This window comes from Chenopodium album, chromosome 24 (assembly GCF_948465745.1).
Source record: "Chenopodium album chromosome 24, dcCheAlbu1.1, whole genome shotgun sequence".
NCBI classification, from domain to species: Eukaryota; Viridiplantae; Streptophyta; class Magnoliopsida; order Caryophyllales; family Amaranthaceae; genus Chenopodium; species Chenopodium album.
The window spans coordinates 34302562-34322634 of record NC_137857.1 but is presented as its reverse complement, the minus strand read 5'-3'; the positions used below and the strand labels follow the sequence as shown (position 1 = coordinate 34322634).

Here is a 20073-nt window from a genome sequence, read left to right as displayed (position 1 = left end):
TGAAAAAGCCGAACTTGGTGGCGCAGAACGTCTTTCCTGTCAAGGATACTTATCCTTCCACTGTCACGAAGGAGGAGGTCCAGAATATTGCTACACTTGCGCGTTTTCCTGATGGGGTTGTGGTGAAAATTCCATCAGCTAGGGAGAGGGCTGACTGGATTGCTCCTGGTTGGGTGTGTTTCTTCGAGTATCCCTTTGTAATTGGGCATACGTTTCCTTTTTCTGCTCTTGTTCGTCAATTTCTTTCTAGAGTTAGGGTTTCGCCCTGTCAGTTATTGCCCCAAACTTGGAGGGTATTGAGAATTTTGGATTTGCTGAGTGCGAAATTGGGGATAGAACTTGATGTGAGGGATTTGTGTTACCCTTACACTATCAGGACCAGTGGTAAAGGTCGGGTTGGTCTTCGCCTGAAGGATGGTGTTAGTCCTTTGGTGACTGATCTGGAGAAGGCGTTTGACAAAAAGTGGTATCACAAATTCTTTTTTGTGAGGATTGATTCGTTGGGTGATGATTGTGATTTTTTGATTGACACTGTTGAGGCTGAAGGTATTTTGTTTCCTATTCTTTTACATTTTTCTTTCCTTCTTTGTTGATTTGGGCTTATTTGCCTGTTGATTGCAGTGAGTAAATTGAAGCAGCGCTCTCAGTCTCCATCCTTGATAGACAAGTTATACGAGTTGAGTGCAGACGAGAGGTCTTTCATCAAGTTGACACAGCCTGAGGTTGTTGTTCAAATTAAGTCTCTGGACGAATCTGATTCTGAGCAAAAAGGTGCTCCTGCCATGTCTCAAGGTTTGTTTTCTTTCTCCCTTGTGAATTTTGATGTTGTATTGTGCTTATGCTTTTGTGAACACGTGGTTGGTTTGCTTTGGTGTTTTTAGTTTTGAATTTGGCGTTTTCTTTATTGAACACATCTGCACGTATTTGTACTTATTCTTAGTTGTTTGTTATTGACATCCTTGCTGTATGTGTCTAATGTGATCCTTGTTGTGTACATTTGTTGTATTCCTAGTTGTATGTTTATTGACCCGACTGTATTCCCCGTAGATACAACAAGGTCACTGAGGTCTCATGATCTCCTTAGCTCATCTTCCATCCTGGGTCGTCTTAAATCTCGCTCGTCCCCCCAGACTTCTGAGGCTGTTCCCATCAAAATGGTTGCTCCTAGGGGTGCTGCACCTCCGCCTCCGCCTCGTGCTGGTCTCAAGAGGAAATTGGAGATTCCCATTGATGTTGACGCTGCTGAATTTTCCTTTGACTCTCTTGCTCCACATGTGGATACCTTGTTGTTTCCCTCCTTCAAGGATCGCCAGTCTTCGATGACTTTTGCTGATCTTTCCCAAGAAGCGACTGTTCAGTCCTTCCAGGTATGGTGTACTCCAAAAAAATTTTGCATAAAAATCGACCTTATTGAAATATGCTTCCTAACCCTTCGTCTTTGCTGTGCAGAGTCTCCAGTCCTGCCTTGGTGTTTTAGGCAAGGTGTCAGAATTTTCTCGGGTGTATGAAGCTATGAAGAAGGAACGTGATGCTTTGTCTGATAAGTACAAGGCTGCTACTGAAGCTTTGAAGTCTGAACGGGCTAAGCATCGGGACAGCATTTCTAAGCGGGATGGGTTGAAAAGTACCCTGAAGGAAGCTGCTAATGAAGCCATTGATGCTGCTACGTACTACTATGGGAAAGCACGTCTTGAGATGATGGAGGAGTTTCAGCAAAGAAAGCATGAGGCTTGGGATTATGATGGTGATAAGGCTTCTTTTGAGAGGACGTTTCCTGAAGGGACTGCTGCTCCTGGTACCCTATTGTTGAGCTTTGCTGATGAGGAGGTGAATTCTCCTCACAACGAAGAAGTCAAGGATGCCCCAGAGGTTATGAGGCCTGTAGCTGAAGAGGTGGTCCCTGCTGACAATATGGGAGAGAATTAGTTTAGCTGGTGCTGCGTCACCTTCTTTTTTAAAAAAAATGTACAACTTTGGATGCTGTTTTTGTTTACTGCCTTAGTGCAGTTTGGATAATTTGTTCTTCTTTTGTGCTACGTGTTTGTAGCTGGATGCTTTGTTTAACTTTGTTGAAATGCAATTTAAGTATTTCTGTCTTTCTTGTTGTGCGATTCTTGTTTCTGCGTAGTGTGGTATGTTTACAATTGTATCACGAATGCATTACTGTTGTATTACAGTTGTATTGCACTTACATGTGTTTGTAAGTTCTATGAGGGTGATATGTCTGTTCCTTGCAGGAATGCCTTGTCTTTGTAGTGAAGGGACTTGTTGTATCCTTGCAAAATAGAAGAAGGTGAGGGGTGGCCGTGGGTTTCCCCAACGGCCCTCCGATGCCAAAGTCAGTACTCGTAATGATCATAAAGTAAATTGACAAAAGATAAGGATAGATGAATACCTTTCGTGCTGAATCTGGCTGTTGGAGATTTTTGTGTTTTTCTGTTTTCTGATTTTTTTTGTGTTTTCTCTTTTTTTTGTAATTTAAAAGACAAAATAGGGGTAGTGATTGCGTACCTTCTTCAGAAATGATATAGTTTTAAATGTGTTGCATTCCAGCTTCGTTGTACTTCTTTCCCTTCTGCATTCCTGAGTCTGTATGCTCCATTTCCTACTACCTTAGTGATTTCGTAAGGTCCTTCCCAGTTGGGTGCTAGCTTTCCTGCGTTGACTTCCTTGGTGTTTTCGTATACCTTTCTGAGGACCCAATCTCCTAGCTTGAAGGTTTTGACTCTAACGTTCTTGTTGAAGGATCTTGCTACTTCCTGTTGGTATGCTGCCATTCTCATTTGTGCATCTCCCCTTAGCTCCTCTACTGTGTCTAAATTGTGAATCAGTTCTGCTTGATTTCTTTCTTCTGTCATCAGCCCGTACCTTGCTGTTGGTACTTCTACCTCTGTCGGGATCACTGCTTCACATCCGTATACCAGTGAGAAAGGGGTATGTCCTGTAGCGCCTTTAGGGGTTGTTCTGTCTGCCCACAGTATGTTGGGTAGTTCGTCTGCCCACTTCCCTTTGGCTCCTTCCAGCCTTTTCTTCATGTTGGCTATGAGGACTTTGTTGCTTGACTCTGCTTGCCCATTCGCTTGTGGGTATCTTGGTGTAGATGTGATAAGAGAGATGTTCCATTCCTTACAGAACTTGGTGGTTTCACTAGTAGAAAAATGTAAAAGGGCACCGACAAATGCGCACCGGTTATTAAAAACCCGTGCCAAAAATAAAAGCGTAGACCACAAAAATAAAACAGGTTTAATAGGCCACCGGTTAACCGGTGGCCTTTTCCCAATATTCCCTAAAATTATAACACGCTCTCTCTCCTCACTCTTCCCTCTCTATCTCAAACTCACACGCTCTCTCTCCTCTCGAACTCTCCGTCTCCTCTCTCTTCTTGCTCCACCGCAGCCACCACCAGCGTAACCCTCCTCTCTCTCTATCCTAGCTTCCCACCGCAGTCACCACCAACGCAACCCTCCTCTCTCTTCCTCCTAGCTTTCCGCCACCACCACCGCAGCCGTCACTAATGGCATAAGCCCTTAAAAAACCAGGAGAACGATGCCTAGATCTCTAATGGCGACGCTGCTCCTCACAAGGTTTAACCCTCCTTTGTTTTGTTAATTTTGTATAATTTAGGTTAGGGTTTCGATTTTTTTGAGTTTTTGGGTTTTAATTTTTGATTGTATGATTTGGTCGTTGTTTTTGAGTTTAGATTTGTATGTGATGTTTGATTTTGAATTTGATTTTGTCCCTCTTGTTTTGATAATTATTGTAATTTATATGTATGGGAATTGAATTCGAATGAATGGGAAGTGAAAGAACTCTTGATTCGAATTTTCAGCTATGAATTTGTCGAATCATCAATCGGAATGTACAAACCCTAATATTAGAAATGATGATGATGACTGGTTTGATCAGGCTTCAATTTACTGAAATTCTGATTTTTTTTTTGTTTGAATTGATTTGGAATTGACTAGGTTGTTGTGTTAATGTGTGACAGACATGTTTCGATTTTTTATAGCATTTTTCTGGGTGTTTTTGATTGTTTAGTGGGTTTTTTTTGGGGGTATTTACAGCTGATAATATGAATTTTGATTTTGATTTCGATTTCATTGAGTTATAAGGTTATATTTTGGATTTTGTGATATGGTTGCTGTGTTTGGGTTTGAGTTTGTATGTGATGTTTGATTTTGAGTTCGATTTTGTCCATCTTGTTAGCTAATAATAGTAAGTTACATGAATGGGATTAAATTGGAATCGGAATTAAAGGGGATTATGGGTTTGATTGGGTTTTAGTTGTTGGATCTGATCCAGGAGGAGTTATGGTCTACTATGTTTTGAGATCAAAGATTGGGTTTGTGGATGTTGTTTAACTGTTTGTAGTTTAATCTTTGATGGGTTTTGATGCTTATATGTTTTTTATTTCTGGGTGATTGTAGAAAACGGAGGGAAAGATGAAAGTGTGTCTCAACCGAGTTCAAATTGGACGAGATAAGAGCTGCTGCTTCTGGGTTTATTTTCTTATTAATTACTGCTCATATATTTAAGGTCTTATTTCTTGTCCACACCATATACATAAAGGGTTCAAATGTTCAAATTGGTGTTAAGGTTATAAATTACTGCTCTTGTTAATTTTATTTTAGATGGATTTTCGTAAAGGATTGAATTAGAATTAGATTTTGCTTTTTTTTTTTTTTATTTATTTTTTTTTTTTTATTATTGTTATTATGATTGAGTATCTGTTAAATTATTGAATGGTTGGTGTTTTAAGGTTGGAATTTGCGAGTTTCCATTTCATCCAATTAGTTCGGAGGTTATTGGAGGACTTGGTGGAATGTAAGTTTTTATTTAACCTTTTAATGTAATTTCATTTTTAAATATGTGATATCTGATATGATTTAGATTATTGTTGCTTTTTGTTTAGCTTTTGATTTGGTGCAACTGTGATCGTGTTTGTTGAAATTGTAATACTTTTGGTTTTTCGAATTGGAAGTGCTTATTTGATAACTATCATTTATGTTTGTATTGTGATATTTGTAAGTGCATATTTTGTGAATTCTGAGTGCAGTTCTTTTATTATTGCCTGATCTGTTTTTCTTTTTTCTTTCTTTCTTTTTTTTTTTTTTTTTTTTTTTTGTGATTTGTTTCATAAGTGTATATCTATGCTTCACCTATTGTGGATTGATTCCATAGTAATCAAAAATATCAGTGTTTTTTTATTCAATTAGTTGTTGAAGAGTTTAAGTAGAGAAAGAAAATAGATTCTATCACTAATCTTACATTTTATTTGGTGCTATTCTTATTGGTCTCTTTTTTTGTGTTTTTCTTCTTTGCAGGAAAAGTAATTTCTGAGGCGTGTGCTTAATAAGGACAGGTTTAGTTTCAATTTTGTTTCTTAATTTTATTTCATTGTTAATTTGTGATTGCAATGTCTGATTGTTCTGGTGCATCTGCTGCTGCAGGCCTGCAGCTGCTGCTGCCTCGCAGGGTGCTGCTTCTGTGTTGCTGCTGTATATGTGCTACCATGTTGCTGCTGCTTCTGTCTTGTGCTTGTAATGTATCAATGATTCTTTTCCAATAGCATCTATAGAGTTTCTAACTTTGCTATAGTCAGGTGATAAGATATTTCCTTGTTTATTGTGATTGAAGGTTGGTAGTATAATAACTATGTACACAGTCAACACGTTATGCTGTATCGATGTCTCTGATCTGTCTGTCACATTCCTCTTTGCCTTGTCATACTAGGTAATGACAAGGCAAAACATGGTTTATATCTTCTAATAGGCATAATGGAAGTGAGTTACTCTAGGTTTCATAGTGTAGAGCTTGATCACACTCCTGTTTTGACATGGAATATGTGTGAACAGTTCAACTTAAGGTGTGCTTGATCATATTAATGGGGAATTAATTATCTTGCTAACCCATGTTGCTTATTGTTTCACAACTATCGAAATATATCTGTATGGTGGTATGACGGTATGACCACATGCTTTTAATACAAATGTAATGGTTTATATATGAAACATGGTCCAGCAAATGTTATGATGTGGACATTATTGGATTGATTAGTAGACATTTGTTGAAGAGTATTAGTTCTTGTTGCCATCTCTGATTAGCTAATTTAAAGATTATTATCTTGGTCCCATCCCACATTATTTCTCAAGAATATTACAGGTTTAGTTTCAATTTTGTTTTTTATTCATTGTTAATTTCTAATTGCAATTTCTGATTGTTCTGGTGCAGCTACAGCCTAGTAAGGCTGCTGCTGCTGATGTAAATCTGTCATGCCGTGTTGCTGCTGAATCTGTGTTGCTGCTGCTTCTTTACTGCCGTGTAACTTTGTATTTTATTTATTTTATTTTTTGGACGAAAATTGTAATATTACAGCAGCTTATTTATAAAAATATGTAAGTATATATATATTAGTGTTTATACATCAATTTAAGTGAAAAAAATGCAAAAAAAAAAATTTTTTTTTTTTATTTTTTTTGGCCATTAAAGGCACCGGTTTTGAGCAGGAACCGGTGCCAATAACCATTACAAAAAAAAAACCGGGAAGGGTTTTGCCATCGGTTAACCGGTGGCAATACTAGTTTTTGCCACCGGTTTTGAACCGGTGGCCTTTTGTGCTAGGTTTTGCCAACCCCCCACTGGCCAGCGGTTCAAAACCGGTGGCAAAGGGGGGTTTTGAACCGGTGGCCAACCCTATTTTTCGCCTAGTGTTTTGTTGCTGATGAATTGAGACCCGTTGTCTGTAATGATCTCTGCTGGCACTCCGAATCTGCTTAGAATGTTCCTCTTTATAAACGAAATGACGTGTTTATCTTTGATCTCTTTGTACGCTTCTGCTTCAATCCATTTGGAAAAGTAGTCTGTCATTGCTAAGAAGTACACTCTCTGTCCTGATGATGGTGGTAATTTTACTATATCCATTCCCCACTTCATAAATGGCCATGGTGTCAATGTTGGATGTAACTCTTCTAATGGCTTGTGTGTCAAAGGCGCATGTTTTTGGCATGCTAAGCATTTCCTGGAGAACTCAACTGCGTCCTTTCTCATACTGGGCCAGTAATATCCCATTCTGAGTGCCCTGTTGGCCAAATTTCTCCCTCCGGAGTGGTTTCCACATTCTCCGCTGTGTAAAGATTGTAAGACTTGTTGAGCTTCTTTTCTCTCTAGACATCTTAAAAAAGGTCCTGCTGTAGATTTCTTGAAGAGTACATTGCTGATTAGACAGTACTTGGAAGCTTTCTGGGCGAATGCTTGAGCTGCGACCTTCCCTGTTGGTTTCGTGTTGCCTAGGAGATATTCTTTCAGGGGTGTTATCCAATTATTGTCTTCTTCTTCTGTAGGGCCTATTTGAGTTTCGCAGACACTCATAGTTGATCCTTTCTCTATGGCTGGTGAGAGGACATGTACTAATGGGATTGTTCCAAATTCTTCTGGATTGATGTTTGACCCTAGATTTTCCAATGCATCTGCTTCGGTGTTCAAGTTTCGGGGTACTTGTTCTATCTTGAACTCCTTGAATTCCTTGATGAGTTTCTTCGTGACTTCTAGGTAAGCAATCATTCTGGCGTCTTTTGCTGCATACTGTCCGTTGATTTGGTTCACCATGAGTAAGGAATCGGAAATTACTTCCAAGTGTTGTACCTTCATGTCTCTTGCGACGGTTAATCCTGTAATGAGTGCTTCATATTCGGCTTCATTATTGGTAGCCTTGAAGTTACACCTTATCGCCTGTGCTATCTTGTCTCCTTGGGGTGATGTCAGTACTACTCCCAAGCCCACTCCTCGTATGTTTGCTGCACCATCTGTATGGAGTATCCATTTTTGTGTAGCTTTTGGTTCCTGTAAGGCTAGTACTTCTTTTTGTGCTTCTTCTTCAAGTGTAGGACTGAAGTCTGCTACAAAATCTGCTAAAGCTTGAGACTTGACCGCCGTCCTGGGCTCGTACTGTATATCATACCTGCTCAGATGTAGGGCCCATTTTTCCATTCTTCCTGACATTTCTGGTTTTCTCATGATGGCTCTGATAGGATAGTTGGTCCGTACTTGTATGGTATGGCTTTCGAAGTATGGACGTAACTTTACTGAAGCAATGAACAAGGCTAGAATGATATTCTCCAGTGAGGCGTATCTTGTTTCCGCACTGAGTGGGGTCTTACTGATGTAGTAGATTGGAAATTGTTCCTTTTCTTCCTCTCTTGTAAGGACTGCGCTGATCGTCCCTTCAGATACTGCAAGGTATAGTTGGAGCGGTTCTCCTTCTTTGGGTTTGGAGAGAATCAGCGGGTTGGCTAAGTATTCTTTGAGTTTCTGGAATGCTTCATCGTGCTCTTGTTCCCATTTGAACTCCTTGTTCTTTTTCAATACCTCGTAGAAGGCTCTGTTCTTTTCTGAGGACTTTGAGATGAACCTATTTAGTGCCGCGATTTTTCCTGTTAGGCTCTGTACATCCTTTTTGGACTTTGGTCGTTCTAAGTCTAGAATAGCTTTGACTTGTTCTGGACTGGCTTCTATTCCTCTTTGCGTAACCATGTATCCTAAAAATTTTCCTGACTGTACTCCGAATGTGCACTTTGTGGGGTTTAACTTCATACCGTATTGCTTTAGGATGGTGAATGCTTCTCTGAGGTCTCTAACGTGATCTTCTGCCTTCTTGGATTTCACTACCATGTCATCTATGTAGACTTCCATCGTGCTCCCGATTTGCTTTTCAAACATCTTATTTACCAACCTTTGGTACGTCGCTCCTGCGTTCTTCAATCCGAAAGGCATTACCTTGTAGCAATATATTCCTTGACTTGTGATGAAGGCTGTCTTTTCTTGGTCGTCCCTATGCATGAGGATCTGGTTGTAACCACTGTAGGCGTCCATAAAGGATAACAACTCGTGTCCTGCTGTAGCATCCACCATGGCATCAATATGAGGTAACGGGAATGGGTCCTTTGGGCAAGCCTTGTTTATGTCTGTGAAGTCTATGCAGATTCGCCATTTCCCATTCTTTTTCCTTACTACTACCACGTTGGCAAGCCACTCTGGATACTTTACTTCTCTGATTTTTCCTGTCTTCAATAAGTTTTGAATTTCTTCGTTGATAATCTTGTTTCTTTCTGGCGCGAATTTTCTCCTTTTTTGTTTCACTAGTGTGTGCATTGGGTCTACGTTTAGCTTGTGAGTGATGACCTCTAGGGGAATACCTTTCATGTCTTCGTGTGTCCAAGCAAACACGTCCTTCTCTTCTTCTAGGAAGTCGTAAATTTGTTGTTTGAGTTCCGTTCTGAGCTTTGATCCTATTCTGACTTTCTGATCTGGATGTAAGGGATTCAGCTGGACTTCAGTAGCTTCTTGTTCTTCTGATATGCTCAACTTTTCTTGGCCCAGCTGATTCTCTGATTGCTATGCTGAACTCTTTTCTGCAGATGTTGCTTTTAGTGCTATCTTGTAGCATTCTTTAGCTTCCCTGGGGTCTCCTCTGATTTCTTGAATTCCCCACCTAGTAGGAAACTTGATGACCTGATGGTACGTAGAAGGGATGGCTTTCATCTCGTGTATCCAAGGTCTCCCCAAAATCATATTGTATGAGGACAAGGTGTCGATCACTAAGAATTTGACTTGTAGGTTGATCCCTTTTGCGTACGTTGCCAATGTAATCTCTCCACTTGTCTTCTTGGTTTCCCCACTGAATCCCACTAACATTGTTGACTTGTTAACGATGTTCTTCTCATCTATGTTCATGTGCTTCAGGGTATCCAGCATGATGATGTTTGCAGAACTTCCATTATCAATTAGGATTCGCTTGATCATGCAGTTTCCAACCGGGAGTGAGATTACTAAGCCGTCATGATGACCTTCCACTGCGTCACTTTCTTCAAACATGATAGGGATGTCTATCTTCGATTTTTCCCTCTTGTCTGGTTGCTTTCTTTTGCGTGTCGTTTCCCTGCTGAATATGTTAGGCCGCATACTTCTGACCCTCCTGATATGAAACAGATGGTTTTGACAATTGGAGGTGGGGGTGGAGGTCCTCCTTGCTTGGATTCTCTATCCTTCCCTGCAGCTTTAGATCTATCTGACAGGAGTTCTTTGAGGTAGCCTTTCTTTAATAGGTATGCAACTTCCTTTCTGAGCGCGACACATTCGTCAGTAGTGTGACCTATATCTGAGTGAAAATCACACCATCTTGATGGATCCTTTTTCTCTCCAGGCCTATCACTCCTTCTTGGCCACTGAACAGTATCTCCCATCTTGTTCAAGGTTCTTATTACTCCTGCAGGGTTGACGTTGAAGCAATACTCGTGCAACTTTGGTGGGAGCTCAGGATCTTCTCTCCAATCAGAGAATTCTCCTTCAACAGCATTGATTGATCCTTCATCAAAACGGGGACGTTGATACGGCTTGAATCGATGATCTCTCCTGGGGAAGTTGTTATTCCTTCTTGAGGGACGATCCTCATCCTTTCTGAGCTCTGGAGTCTTTCTTGCATATGCATCTTCTTCGAATCTGACTTGAGCCATTGCCTTAGCTTGTACATCTTCAAAGGTTGTGCATGGGTATTTGGTCAGTTCCTTGTAGAGCTCACTGTGATCTAGCAATCCTCTTCTGAATGCTTCAATAGTTGTGGGAGCATCGCACTTGTGTATTCCAATCTTTTCCCTGTTGAACCTGTTAAGGTAATCTCTCAAGGATTCACCGCGTCTTTGCACAATACGGTACAGATCTGACGACTGTTTTTCTATCTTCCTGCTGCTAGCGAACTGGATCTTGAATAAGTTCACCATTCCTGCAAAAGATCGAATTGTCCCATTATCTAAATTAATGAACCAAGTTAAAGCTGGACCTGATAATGTGGCTCCAAAGCCTTTGCACATGATGGCCTCTCTGATGTCTCTAGGGATTGAACTGGTCATCATCTTCTGTTTGTACAAGGACACGTGCTCATCAGGGTCTGTTGTTCCATCGTACATGGCCATATTGGGTGTGCTGAACCTCTTTGGCACTTCCACCATGGCGATTTCTTCTGAGAAAGGGGATTCTATATAGCCGTCTGATGCTTCTTCCTCCATGGGTTTTGGCATTCCAGGGATCTTGGCGATCTTGGCTTCAATTGCTTTGAGATACTCCTTGACCACCTTTTCTATCTTTCCTTCCTCAGATCCTTCTTGACTACCCTGCTTTTGGGTTCCTGCATTCATACAGTCCAGATCTAGGATTGTTTCCCTAGAGTTATATCCTTTTTCTCCGTTAGGGGTATGAAAGACACCTGACATGTCAAGCTGCATGGCTACACTTTCTGTGTTCTTCCTGGTATTAATGGTTTTGGAAGCGACTGATTGTATTTGGTTGCGGAGGGCTTCATTTTGCTTGGTGAGGCTGGTAAGCTTGGCTTCAGTTTGGACTTTTTGGGCTAACAGTGTTTCAATTTGGCTTTTTTGTTGGTCAAGGGTTTGACGGAATGCGTTCATTCCCTCATTGATTTCAGCTATTGTAAAGGGTACTTGGTGCCCAGACATGGTGTCTGTATGGGTTTTGGTTTCTTTTTGATGAATTGGTAGGTTGATTGATTATCAGCCCCACGGTGGGCGCCAAATTGTTTAGGCAAATCTCAACAAGGACATATGAGAATCTGCTAGGTTTGAGGGGTAATAACAATCATACTACCAAAGGCATATAAAATAACAATAGAACAATGATAAAGTAACAAATAAGCAATGAAATAACAATAAGTAAACGGAATGAATTCAATAACGAGAAGAGTAAGAAATACAATACTGAATAAGGACTAGCCTCCTTCCTCAGTAGGGATGAAGCTCCGTAGATAAATGATGAATAATTCTATTGTATTTAGAGTATTAATGCGTACATGAATGCTGAAAATGTCTAATTACACTTATTTATACCTAGGGATCTCTAGGGTTTACAAATATCTTCAGAATATATTCAAAACGAAGAAGATCTTCTTGATTTATCTTCTTCCCTGTTCTGTAGGTGTATCTTTGGCAAGTATCCTCTTGATTGATACGTATGATGGTGCTTTCCTTGTTTACTTCAGTCAAGCCGTTTTGCCTATTTTTGCTGAACCATTGATCTTGAACTGATGCCCTAAATGTTATGGGTCGTATTGCAATACGGGCCCAACACTAATTATCCCACTTTCCTTAATAATCTTCCAAAGAATGATAATGATGGTGGATCACCTTCTTCATTTACACTTCCTTCAAACTTTCTCTTTGGTACTGCTTCTTCTGCATATCAGGTTTGTATTTCATTTCTCAAAATTTATTATTGCCTTTTCAAGATTTTTCCTTTTATTTTGGTTTGATTCAAATTGCTTGGTTAGCTCGACTCGAGTTCAGTTACCTTTGACTGGTCACCTTGAATATATTATATATATATGAGTACGAGTACTCTTTAAGGGTTCGATTCTCATTAAACTCATTTCCCGAAGTAATACTTAACATGCATGCCCTTATTATTGATGCATGAATATTATATTTCACCGTCTTTTCAAGATAAATATAATGTTTACTTTTTCCATTCAATTTCAGTATGAAGGTGCATACTTAGTTGATGGTAAAGGGCTCAACAATTGGGATACTTTCACTCACAAGTCAGGTAAATAATATTGTATACAAATTACTTGAGAATGTTTCTTAATATTTTTTTTAAAGTAAAGAGAACGAACTTGTAATTGCAAACTAGACACTTGAAATAGAGGAAAAGGGTAGAGATCATTACTTTTAAGTACCACAGTTGGGTGGGTTTGAGTCCGCTTAACCTTGTAATTATATCTTGTTATAAGGTGAATCTCCAACCGATTACATCTTATTTGGTCTCGTCAAAAAAATAAAAATACTGGCCGAGGCAATCTCTGACCGAGTAACCCTAGCCACTAAGTATGGCCAGTCACATATATAACTTAATAAAATCTTTGTAAAAACAAAAAAATAAAAAAATTGTGAAATTAAAGTAGTATTTTATTTAGAATTGTGATGCATAGGAAAAATAAAGATTTATTTCTAAGATATCTTTTCTTTAGGTACTCGTATAATACTTTATGGGCCCAGGTTGGGCCCTTATAGTACTGGCCTTACGAAGTTACGAGTATGATCTTGTATAAGGTGAATTTCCAACCAATTATACCTTATTTGGTCTCGTCAAAAAAAAAAAAAAAAAAAAAAAAAAAAAAAAAAAACTGGCCGAACAATCTCTGACCGAGTAACCTTGGTCACTATGTATAGCCAGCCATATATAAATCTTAAATGAAATCATGAAATCTTTGTAAAAACAAAAGAAAAAAAAATGTGAAATAAAAGTTGTATTTTATTTAGAATTGTGATGCATAGGAAAATTAAAGATTTATTTTTATATCTTTTTCTTCTGGTGCTTCATGGGCCCAGGTTGGGCCCTCATAGTACTGGCCTTACGAGTATGATTGCCCGAACAATCTAGTTTCACTTTATTTGGTGGTGCCTTCGACATATTGAAAGTTTGAAAGAATTGAAACATAATTTGTGACTAGAAATATCATTTGAGGATTTCTTATATTTTGATTAAGAGAACGACATATACTTGTACTGATGGGACTCGTAACATAAAATATGGAAAATGAGCTGATATTAATTATTTCATGCTTTGACAATAATATTTGGATAAGCAATTTCCAAATCTATGCTAATTAAAATTTTGAATAAAGCCCTAGATTTTGACATTAATTGTACAATTTTTTTACATTGACATGGATGCAACCAAAGACCGTCTTCGTTGGTTTGAATTACTAATAGTATTAGCGTTTTTGTAAAAGCGTGTGTAAAATGGTCGATAAGGACATTAAAATAAATTTTTGGTACTAGTATTGAATTTGACAGTAAATCAATGTTTCTTACAATCCTCTTCTTATAAAACCTACTCTTGTTTCTTTGTTTTACAAAAAGATTTTCTCATAAACGTTGCATTTATTCGTCTCTTGGACAGGAGGGATATTAGACAAGAGCAATGGAGATGTTGCAACTGATCACTACCACCGATATCTGGTAAAACATCGCTAAGGTCATGTTTTGATTGACTGAACCGAGATGGACTGAACCGAGATGAACTGAACTGACCTGAGTTAAACTGAACTAAATGTTTTATGAGAGAAAGAAATTAAGATAAGAATTGAACTGAACTTATTAGAGCTGAAGTGAATTGACAATAATATAAAGAGAACAGGCCCTAGATCAATAAAAATAACTTCATTTTATTAATTCATACAAGCCAAGAGACGTACCATTATTGATGTGTAAGATAAGATTATAATAAGTTTGTTTTCAAAAAATTAAAAAAATAATACAATCGTACATAAAATTATTTACTAAAAATTCTCAATGTGAGTAATATTTACTAAAAAAATAATATAATCGTACATACAATTATTTTGGGGTCACAACATCAAAGTAATTAAACCAATTAAATTCATATTCAAAATTTATAACAAAGTAGCAAGTAACCCCTATAACACTGACTGAGTAACCCCTATAACACTAACCAAGTTACCCTATAACACTGACCAAGTAACCCCTATTAAACTAATGAAGTAACCCCTGCCACTTGGTATGACCAGCTACATATAAGACTTTGTGAATAAACCAACTAAATTCGTGAGGTTATATTATTTGACTCAAATTTTCTAGGTTTTTTTAATTTATTTTTATTTTTTATGTGAGTGAGTTATCTTTAGTATTATTCAAAGAAAATGTGTATAATACTCTTGTTAAAAGAAGAAAGCGAAAGTGTATGCATGAAACGTGTGCTTCTTTGCCCTTTTGTCTAACAATATAAGAAGTATAAATTGACTTTTATATTGGACAGTCGACACCCCAGATAAACGTACATAAGCATGCTGCCAAATTTAGTTAGTTTTGGGACCATACTTTCATCATCTCATGCTTGGTCCATCCACAAAAAAGGCACCAAAATAAACAACAAACTATACTAATTACGAGTACATGATGAAAATGTTGATGTCAAGAAAAAAAAAATGGTAATCAATGTCGCTTTAAAATAAATATCACTTTTAGAAAACAAAGGGGGAGTATATGAGCTAGGAATGTTCATATGGAGCAATGCAAACATCTATCCACTAATACACTATAAAAATATTATTAATCATATCGAGTTGGATTCCACTATCAGTATTTATAGTGGGTAGTTTATCTGGTAAGTAGACAAAGTTTTTTTCGATAGTATGGTCCTTTGATTTCTAGCATGGTTATTAGACATAATACTCCCTCGTCTCAAATTAGTTTTTGCACATTCTTTATTCATTTCAATGTTGACAATAACAATAGTATCTAGCTAATCAATATTCACCTTGGTGAAACAGGAAGATGTAGAGCTGATGGCTGATCTTGGACTCAACAGTTATCGTTTCTCGATATCATGGGCTAGAATTTTAGCAAGTAAGCTCATGTTTACAATAGCCATTACACTATAAAAAAGAACACAAAGTTCGTTCAGTTTATCCTCTATACATAAAACAGCTAACAGGTAGTTCTAATTTTCTAAATCTGCTCACTGTCACTCAATTTACGTAACAGAAGGAAGATATGGAGTCATCAATTTAGCAGGCATCAGATTTTATAACCTGCTCATTGACACTCTACTTGCTAAAGGTTTGTTCTAAGTTACGAAAACAGAACATGCTTTCAGCCTTTGAGATTCAACAGAAAAAATTATCTGTCTTACTGTAACAAACATTTTAAGTAAACTCATCGAAGTTTTATTTTTTTTAATTTCTATATGAGCAGGGATTCAGCCTTTTGTGACACTGAGCCACTATGACATCCCTCAAGAGCTCGAGGACAGATATGGCGGATTGCTTAGCTCTGAAATACAGTAAGCACATATGAAGCATGAAACCAATTATGCATAAGTTCAGAATAAGTTCAGTGTTTTTAAATTATAGTGAAATCAGTTTTCACTATAATTTAAAAACACTGAATAAGTTCAGAATCCACAAGTGCTTTGAAATGAGAAGAGTACTGAAGAATTGATACTTGCAGGAAGGATTTTGCATATTATGCAGATATCTGCTTCAAATACTTTGGGGACAGGGTAAAATACTGGGTCACCTTCAATGAGCCGAATGTTAATATTATATTTGGGTACCGTACTGGTGCATACCCACCAAACCGGTGTTCAGGCTTATTTGGAAACTGTTCAAAAGGAGATTCCGAGAAGGAACCCTTCATCGCAGCTCACAATGTTATCCTTGCTCATGCGGCTGCTGTAAGCCTGTACAGAACCAAATACCAGGTAGTATGCACAAGAATCTGTACCTGCTTTATCAGTATATGAACTTGTTGTAATTGAACTGCTGAGTACTACTAGGAGGATTGGTACAAGTAACTTTCAATGTTTTGGTTCTCAGATTTTAACAGTCGAACACATACTAGCTGCATATTGAACTTAAAATCAACGATACATATACTGGTCAGGTTAAGCATGAATTTAACATCAGAAAACAGGAAAGTATTCCTATAACTTAATACTCAAAAAGTTACAAGAAAGCTAACAAACCTGCTATGGAGTATGATGTATTATTTGCTTTAGTTTGAAAAAAAAAAAATTTACGAAAATGTGATTGATAATGATAATTGTAAAACAAGCAGGAAAAACAAGGAGGTATCATTGGGCTTGTTGTTAGTGCCATATGGTTTGAACCTATCAGCAACTCGCCATTGGACAAGTTTGCAGCTGAAAGAGCTCAGTCTTTCTTCATGAATTGGTATTGTAATCACCTCCTCTCTGTCATAGATCAAATTACTCTTACATATATTGAGAAAAAGGACTAAATGGTAAGTGCTATTTTGTGCAGGTTTTTAGATCCAATGATGTTTGGAGAATACCCAGCAGAGATGAGAAAGATTCTAGGACCAAATTTACCAAAATTTTCAAAGAACGAGAAGAGGATACTATATAAAGCACTTGATTTCATTGGCATCAATCACTACACTAGTTTTTACGCCCAGGACTGCATCTTCACAAGCTGTAAACCTGGATCAGGAGTTACCTGGACAGAAGGTGCATACCTGAGAACTCCATATAAAGAAGGCATTCCCATCGGCGAACCAGTAAGCAATCTTTGCAAATCAAAACCTTTTTTTTTTTTTTTTCTACTTAGATTGGATTGCAGATAAGAGCCAACAGATTGTCATAAGCTCACATAAGGGTAACAAATTCAATTCAAAACAAAGAGCCGATAGGTTGTAGATCTTAACATACTATGTATCTTATTCTCTCGGGTGACTATATCATTGTGTTTTCATGATACAGACAGCAATGGATTGGCTGTACATCCACCCACAAGGAATGGAAAAAATGGTTACCTATGTGAAGGATAGATACAATAATACACCCATGTTCATAACAGAAAACGGTAAGCTGGTGAAGATCGTAGGAGTTTGAAGAGCCATTCCAGTGCATTTTTGTGTCTTAATCAATTCCTTACTAATGCATAACAAAATTCCATCTGACAGGGTTTGTTCAAGAAAGCAATTCAAGTACTAATGTCACAGAGCTACTCAATGATTCCAAGAGAGTGGAGCTACTAATACGTTAATTCCGACAAAACATCCTCGTAAAAAGTGACAATCTCCGCCATAGAAGGCGGCGGAATACAAACGAGTTCATCTTCATCATCTTCGGAAACCCTAAATTGGGCTTCTCTTTCACTGAGAAGAAACCGAAATCGATCAAGAATCGGCGACGGAGCTGCCGGCTTCGGAACGACGTCGCTCGGCATGAGGTTTAAGCTGCGGTGGTGGAACGAATTTGTCGATGAGAAAAAACCCCAAATTGAGAAATTAATTGAGAAAATTTAGGGTTAGGGTTAGGGTTTTGGTTCAAACTCTCATCATCTTACATTGATGAGGTTTCTTGCTCGCCATCGAACCACCATTGTGACAGGAGAGAGAAAGAAGGGAAGTGTAAGATAGAGAGAGTATGAATGAATGAAAGGGGGGAAAAGGAAAACCAAGATTCTACTTTTCTCGAATATTTTTTTTTAATTATTTTTACTTCAAAAAATATAATATGGAAAGTATATTTCAAACCAATAATAGTATAATACGGAATACGGAGTAAAATACAATTGATGAAACATTGATAAGGATTTATTAAATGTTCGTTTCTTATTTATTAAATGTTCGTTTCTTATTTATTGTTTGCAATATGAAATACGAGTATACAATAAGAAATGGAGGATAGGATGTCATACTTTAGGCAGTATTACAAATTTGATCAAATTTATAACCTAATCTTTTGAGTATACAAAGCGAAAAGTTTAAAACTCTCTTTACATTTAATATTTTTCTAGTGCAATCTATACTACACTGTATTGATTTACAGAATTAGGGTCTGTTCTCATCAACTGAACTGAACTGAACTCAACTCAACTGAACTGAACTGAATTGAACTCAGCTGAACTGAATTGAACTTAGCTGAACTGAACTAAACTGAAATGAATATTTTATAAGAGAAGAAAATTAGGAGCTGAACTGAACTGAATTGAGCTGAACTGAACTGAATTTCAACATAAGAGAACAGGCCCTAAGTGGTGAGAGTTTAGCAAATGTTTTTAACAATCTGATGTATATTTTGCACAATTTGTAATATGGACAAGTTATCTTAAAACATTGATAATATGTATTATCGTAAATTGTGACGATCCAAACTTGCATTTATCGATTTGCATAAAGCATGCTCATTTGATGACAAATTGTCAATTTATAGAAGAGTGCTTAAGAGAAACTACATAAATAAGAGGAAAGCTAAGAGAAGTCTAAAGGGAATTTTATTTTCTTCCAATACTTGAGTTTCTTGTGTCTATGAACATATATGAACATTTATCTTTTCTTTTCTTTTCTTTATTTTTTTTCTTTTTATTTTATTTTATTTTATTTATTTATTTATTTATTTTTTCTTTTTTTTCTTTTTTTATGATCCTTTGTCTCTTTGCCTTACTGAATATCAATTGCTTTTTAGTTTTTGGTTAGATAGAGTGACGACTGATGAGAGAAAATTAGTTTACCCAAATGTCTTTTTTTTTTTTTTTTTTTTTTTTTTTTTTTTTGAAGAGATTTACCCAAATGTCTTATTCAACAACGAAGCCAATTTCTCATCATTATTTTTTATTTATTAAAAAGAAAAGACACTCAGCCCAAGCCCAGGGATATAGGTATCTTGGTTTTGTGCAAAAAGATGGCCCAATAATCCTAGGAAAAGCCATACAAAAAAAAAAAAGATAGTTCATGGCCCGATAAAATCACATAATGCAAATAGCTCTGCTAATTTTGGGAAAGTGTCGTTTGGTTATATTTTATAGGTAATGATATATGTAATTCTTATGGGTATGTATAAGCATTTAATATACTTTTCAAAATAAAACTAAATCAAAAATTCATGACAAAATCATGCGCAAGTTAGTGTTTCACTTTTTTGTGTCAACCAAACAAGAGGGAGAAAATGAAATTCATGGGAATTTTGACTTCCCACAAAACATGGGAATTCACTTACCTTCCCCCCTTGGTAAGTTGAAATTCCCATGGGACTTTACTTCCTCCATTATTAACCAAACAAATTTGTTGAATTCCCATGATTTTGATGATGGAATTTATTTCCCGTAAATTGAAATTTCATGGGAATTTACACTTTCCTAATGAACCAAACGACCCCTTATTATCTTATACATAGCCCTAAGGATTATGTTTATCATTTTCCATATTTTATAAAGGAAATTCTTTATTCTTACTGTTCAAAAAATTTAAAACTAGTGATCTTTGATGCGGCTTCAGAGGATCTTCATACTATTTTATTGGAGGAAATGGGTGGTATTGCTTTGGCTAGGAAGATACCGTTGCTTCTGAGCTGCCAAGTGCCAACATAGTACTATAGCTACTTTGCTAGCTTTGGTAGTATGTAGTTAGCTGTTTTTCCTTTTCTTTCTTGCATTTTGTTCTGCTCTTCTATTTCTCTTTGGGGATTTGTCTTTCTCTTGCACCACCAAAAAGGAAAAAAACCCCTACTTTAACATATCAAATC

The 20073-nt window shown here is 37.3% G+C and overlaps 2 protein-coding genes across 3 annotated transcripts; one reads left to right on the top strand and one right to left on the bottom strand.

The window, feature by feature from the left end:
* Positions 1–9390: 9390 nt before the first annotated feature.
* Positions 9391–9870, bottom strand: LOC145610906 (uncharacterized). The gene has a single exon (XM_081666168.1). It carries the CDS (start codon positions 9868–9870, stop codon positions 9391–9393), a length of 480 nt encoding a protein of 159 aa, XP_081522294.1.
* A 4098-nt stretch (positions 9871–13968) lies between these two features.
* On the top strand, positions 13969–18078 carry LOC145611467 (beta-glucosidase 46-like). 2 transcript variants are annotated; one of them, XM_081666799.1, is made up of 9 exons: positions 13969–14024; positions 15356–15431; positions 15570–15644; positions 15780–15867; positions 16035–16287; positions 16644–16759; positions 16850–17105; positions 17308–17410; positions 17511–18078. In XM_081666799.1, exons 2-9 carry the CDS (start codon positions 15371–15373, stop codon positions 17591–17593), a joined length of 1035 nt encoding a protein of 344 aa, XP_081522925.1. In that variant the 5' UTR covers positions 13969–14024; positions 15356–15370; the 3' UTR covers positions 17594–18078. The 2 variants fall into 2 exon arrangements, with proteins under 2 accessions (XP_081522925.1, XP_081522924.1); XM_081666798.1 differs by lacking the exon at positions 13969–14024 and adding an exon at positions 15075–15189.
* Positions 18079–20073: the final 1995 nt, after the last annotated feature.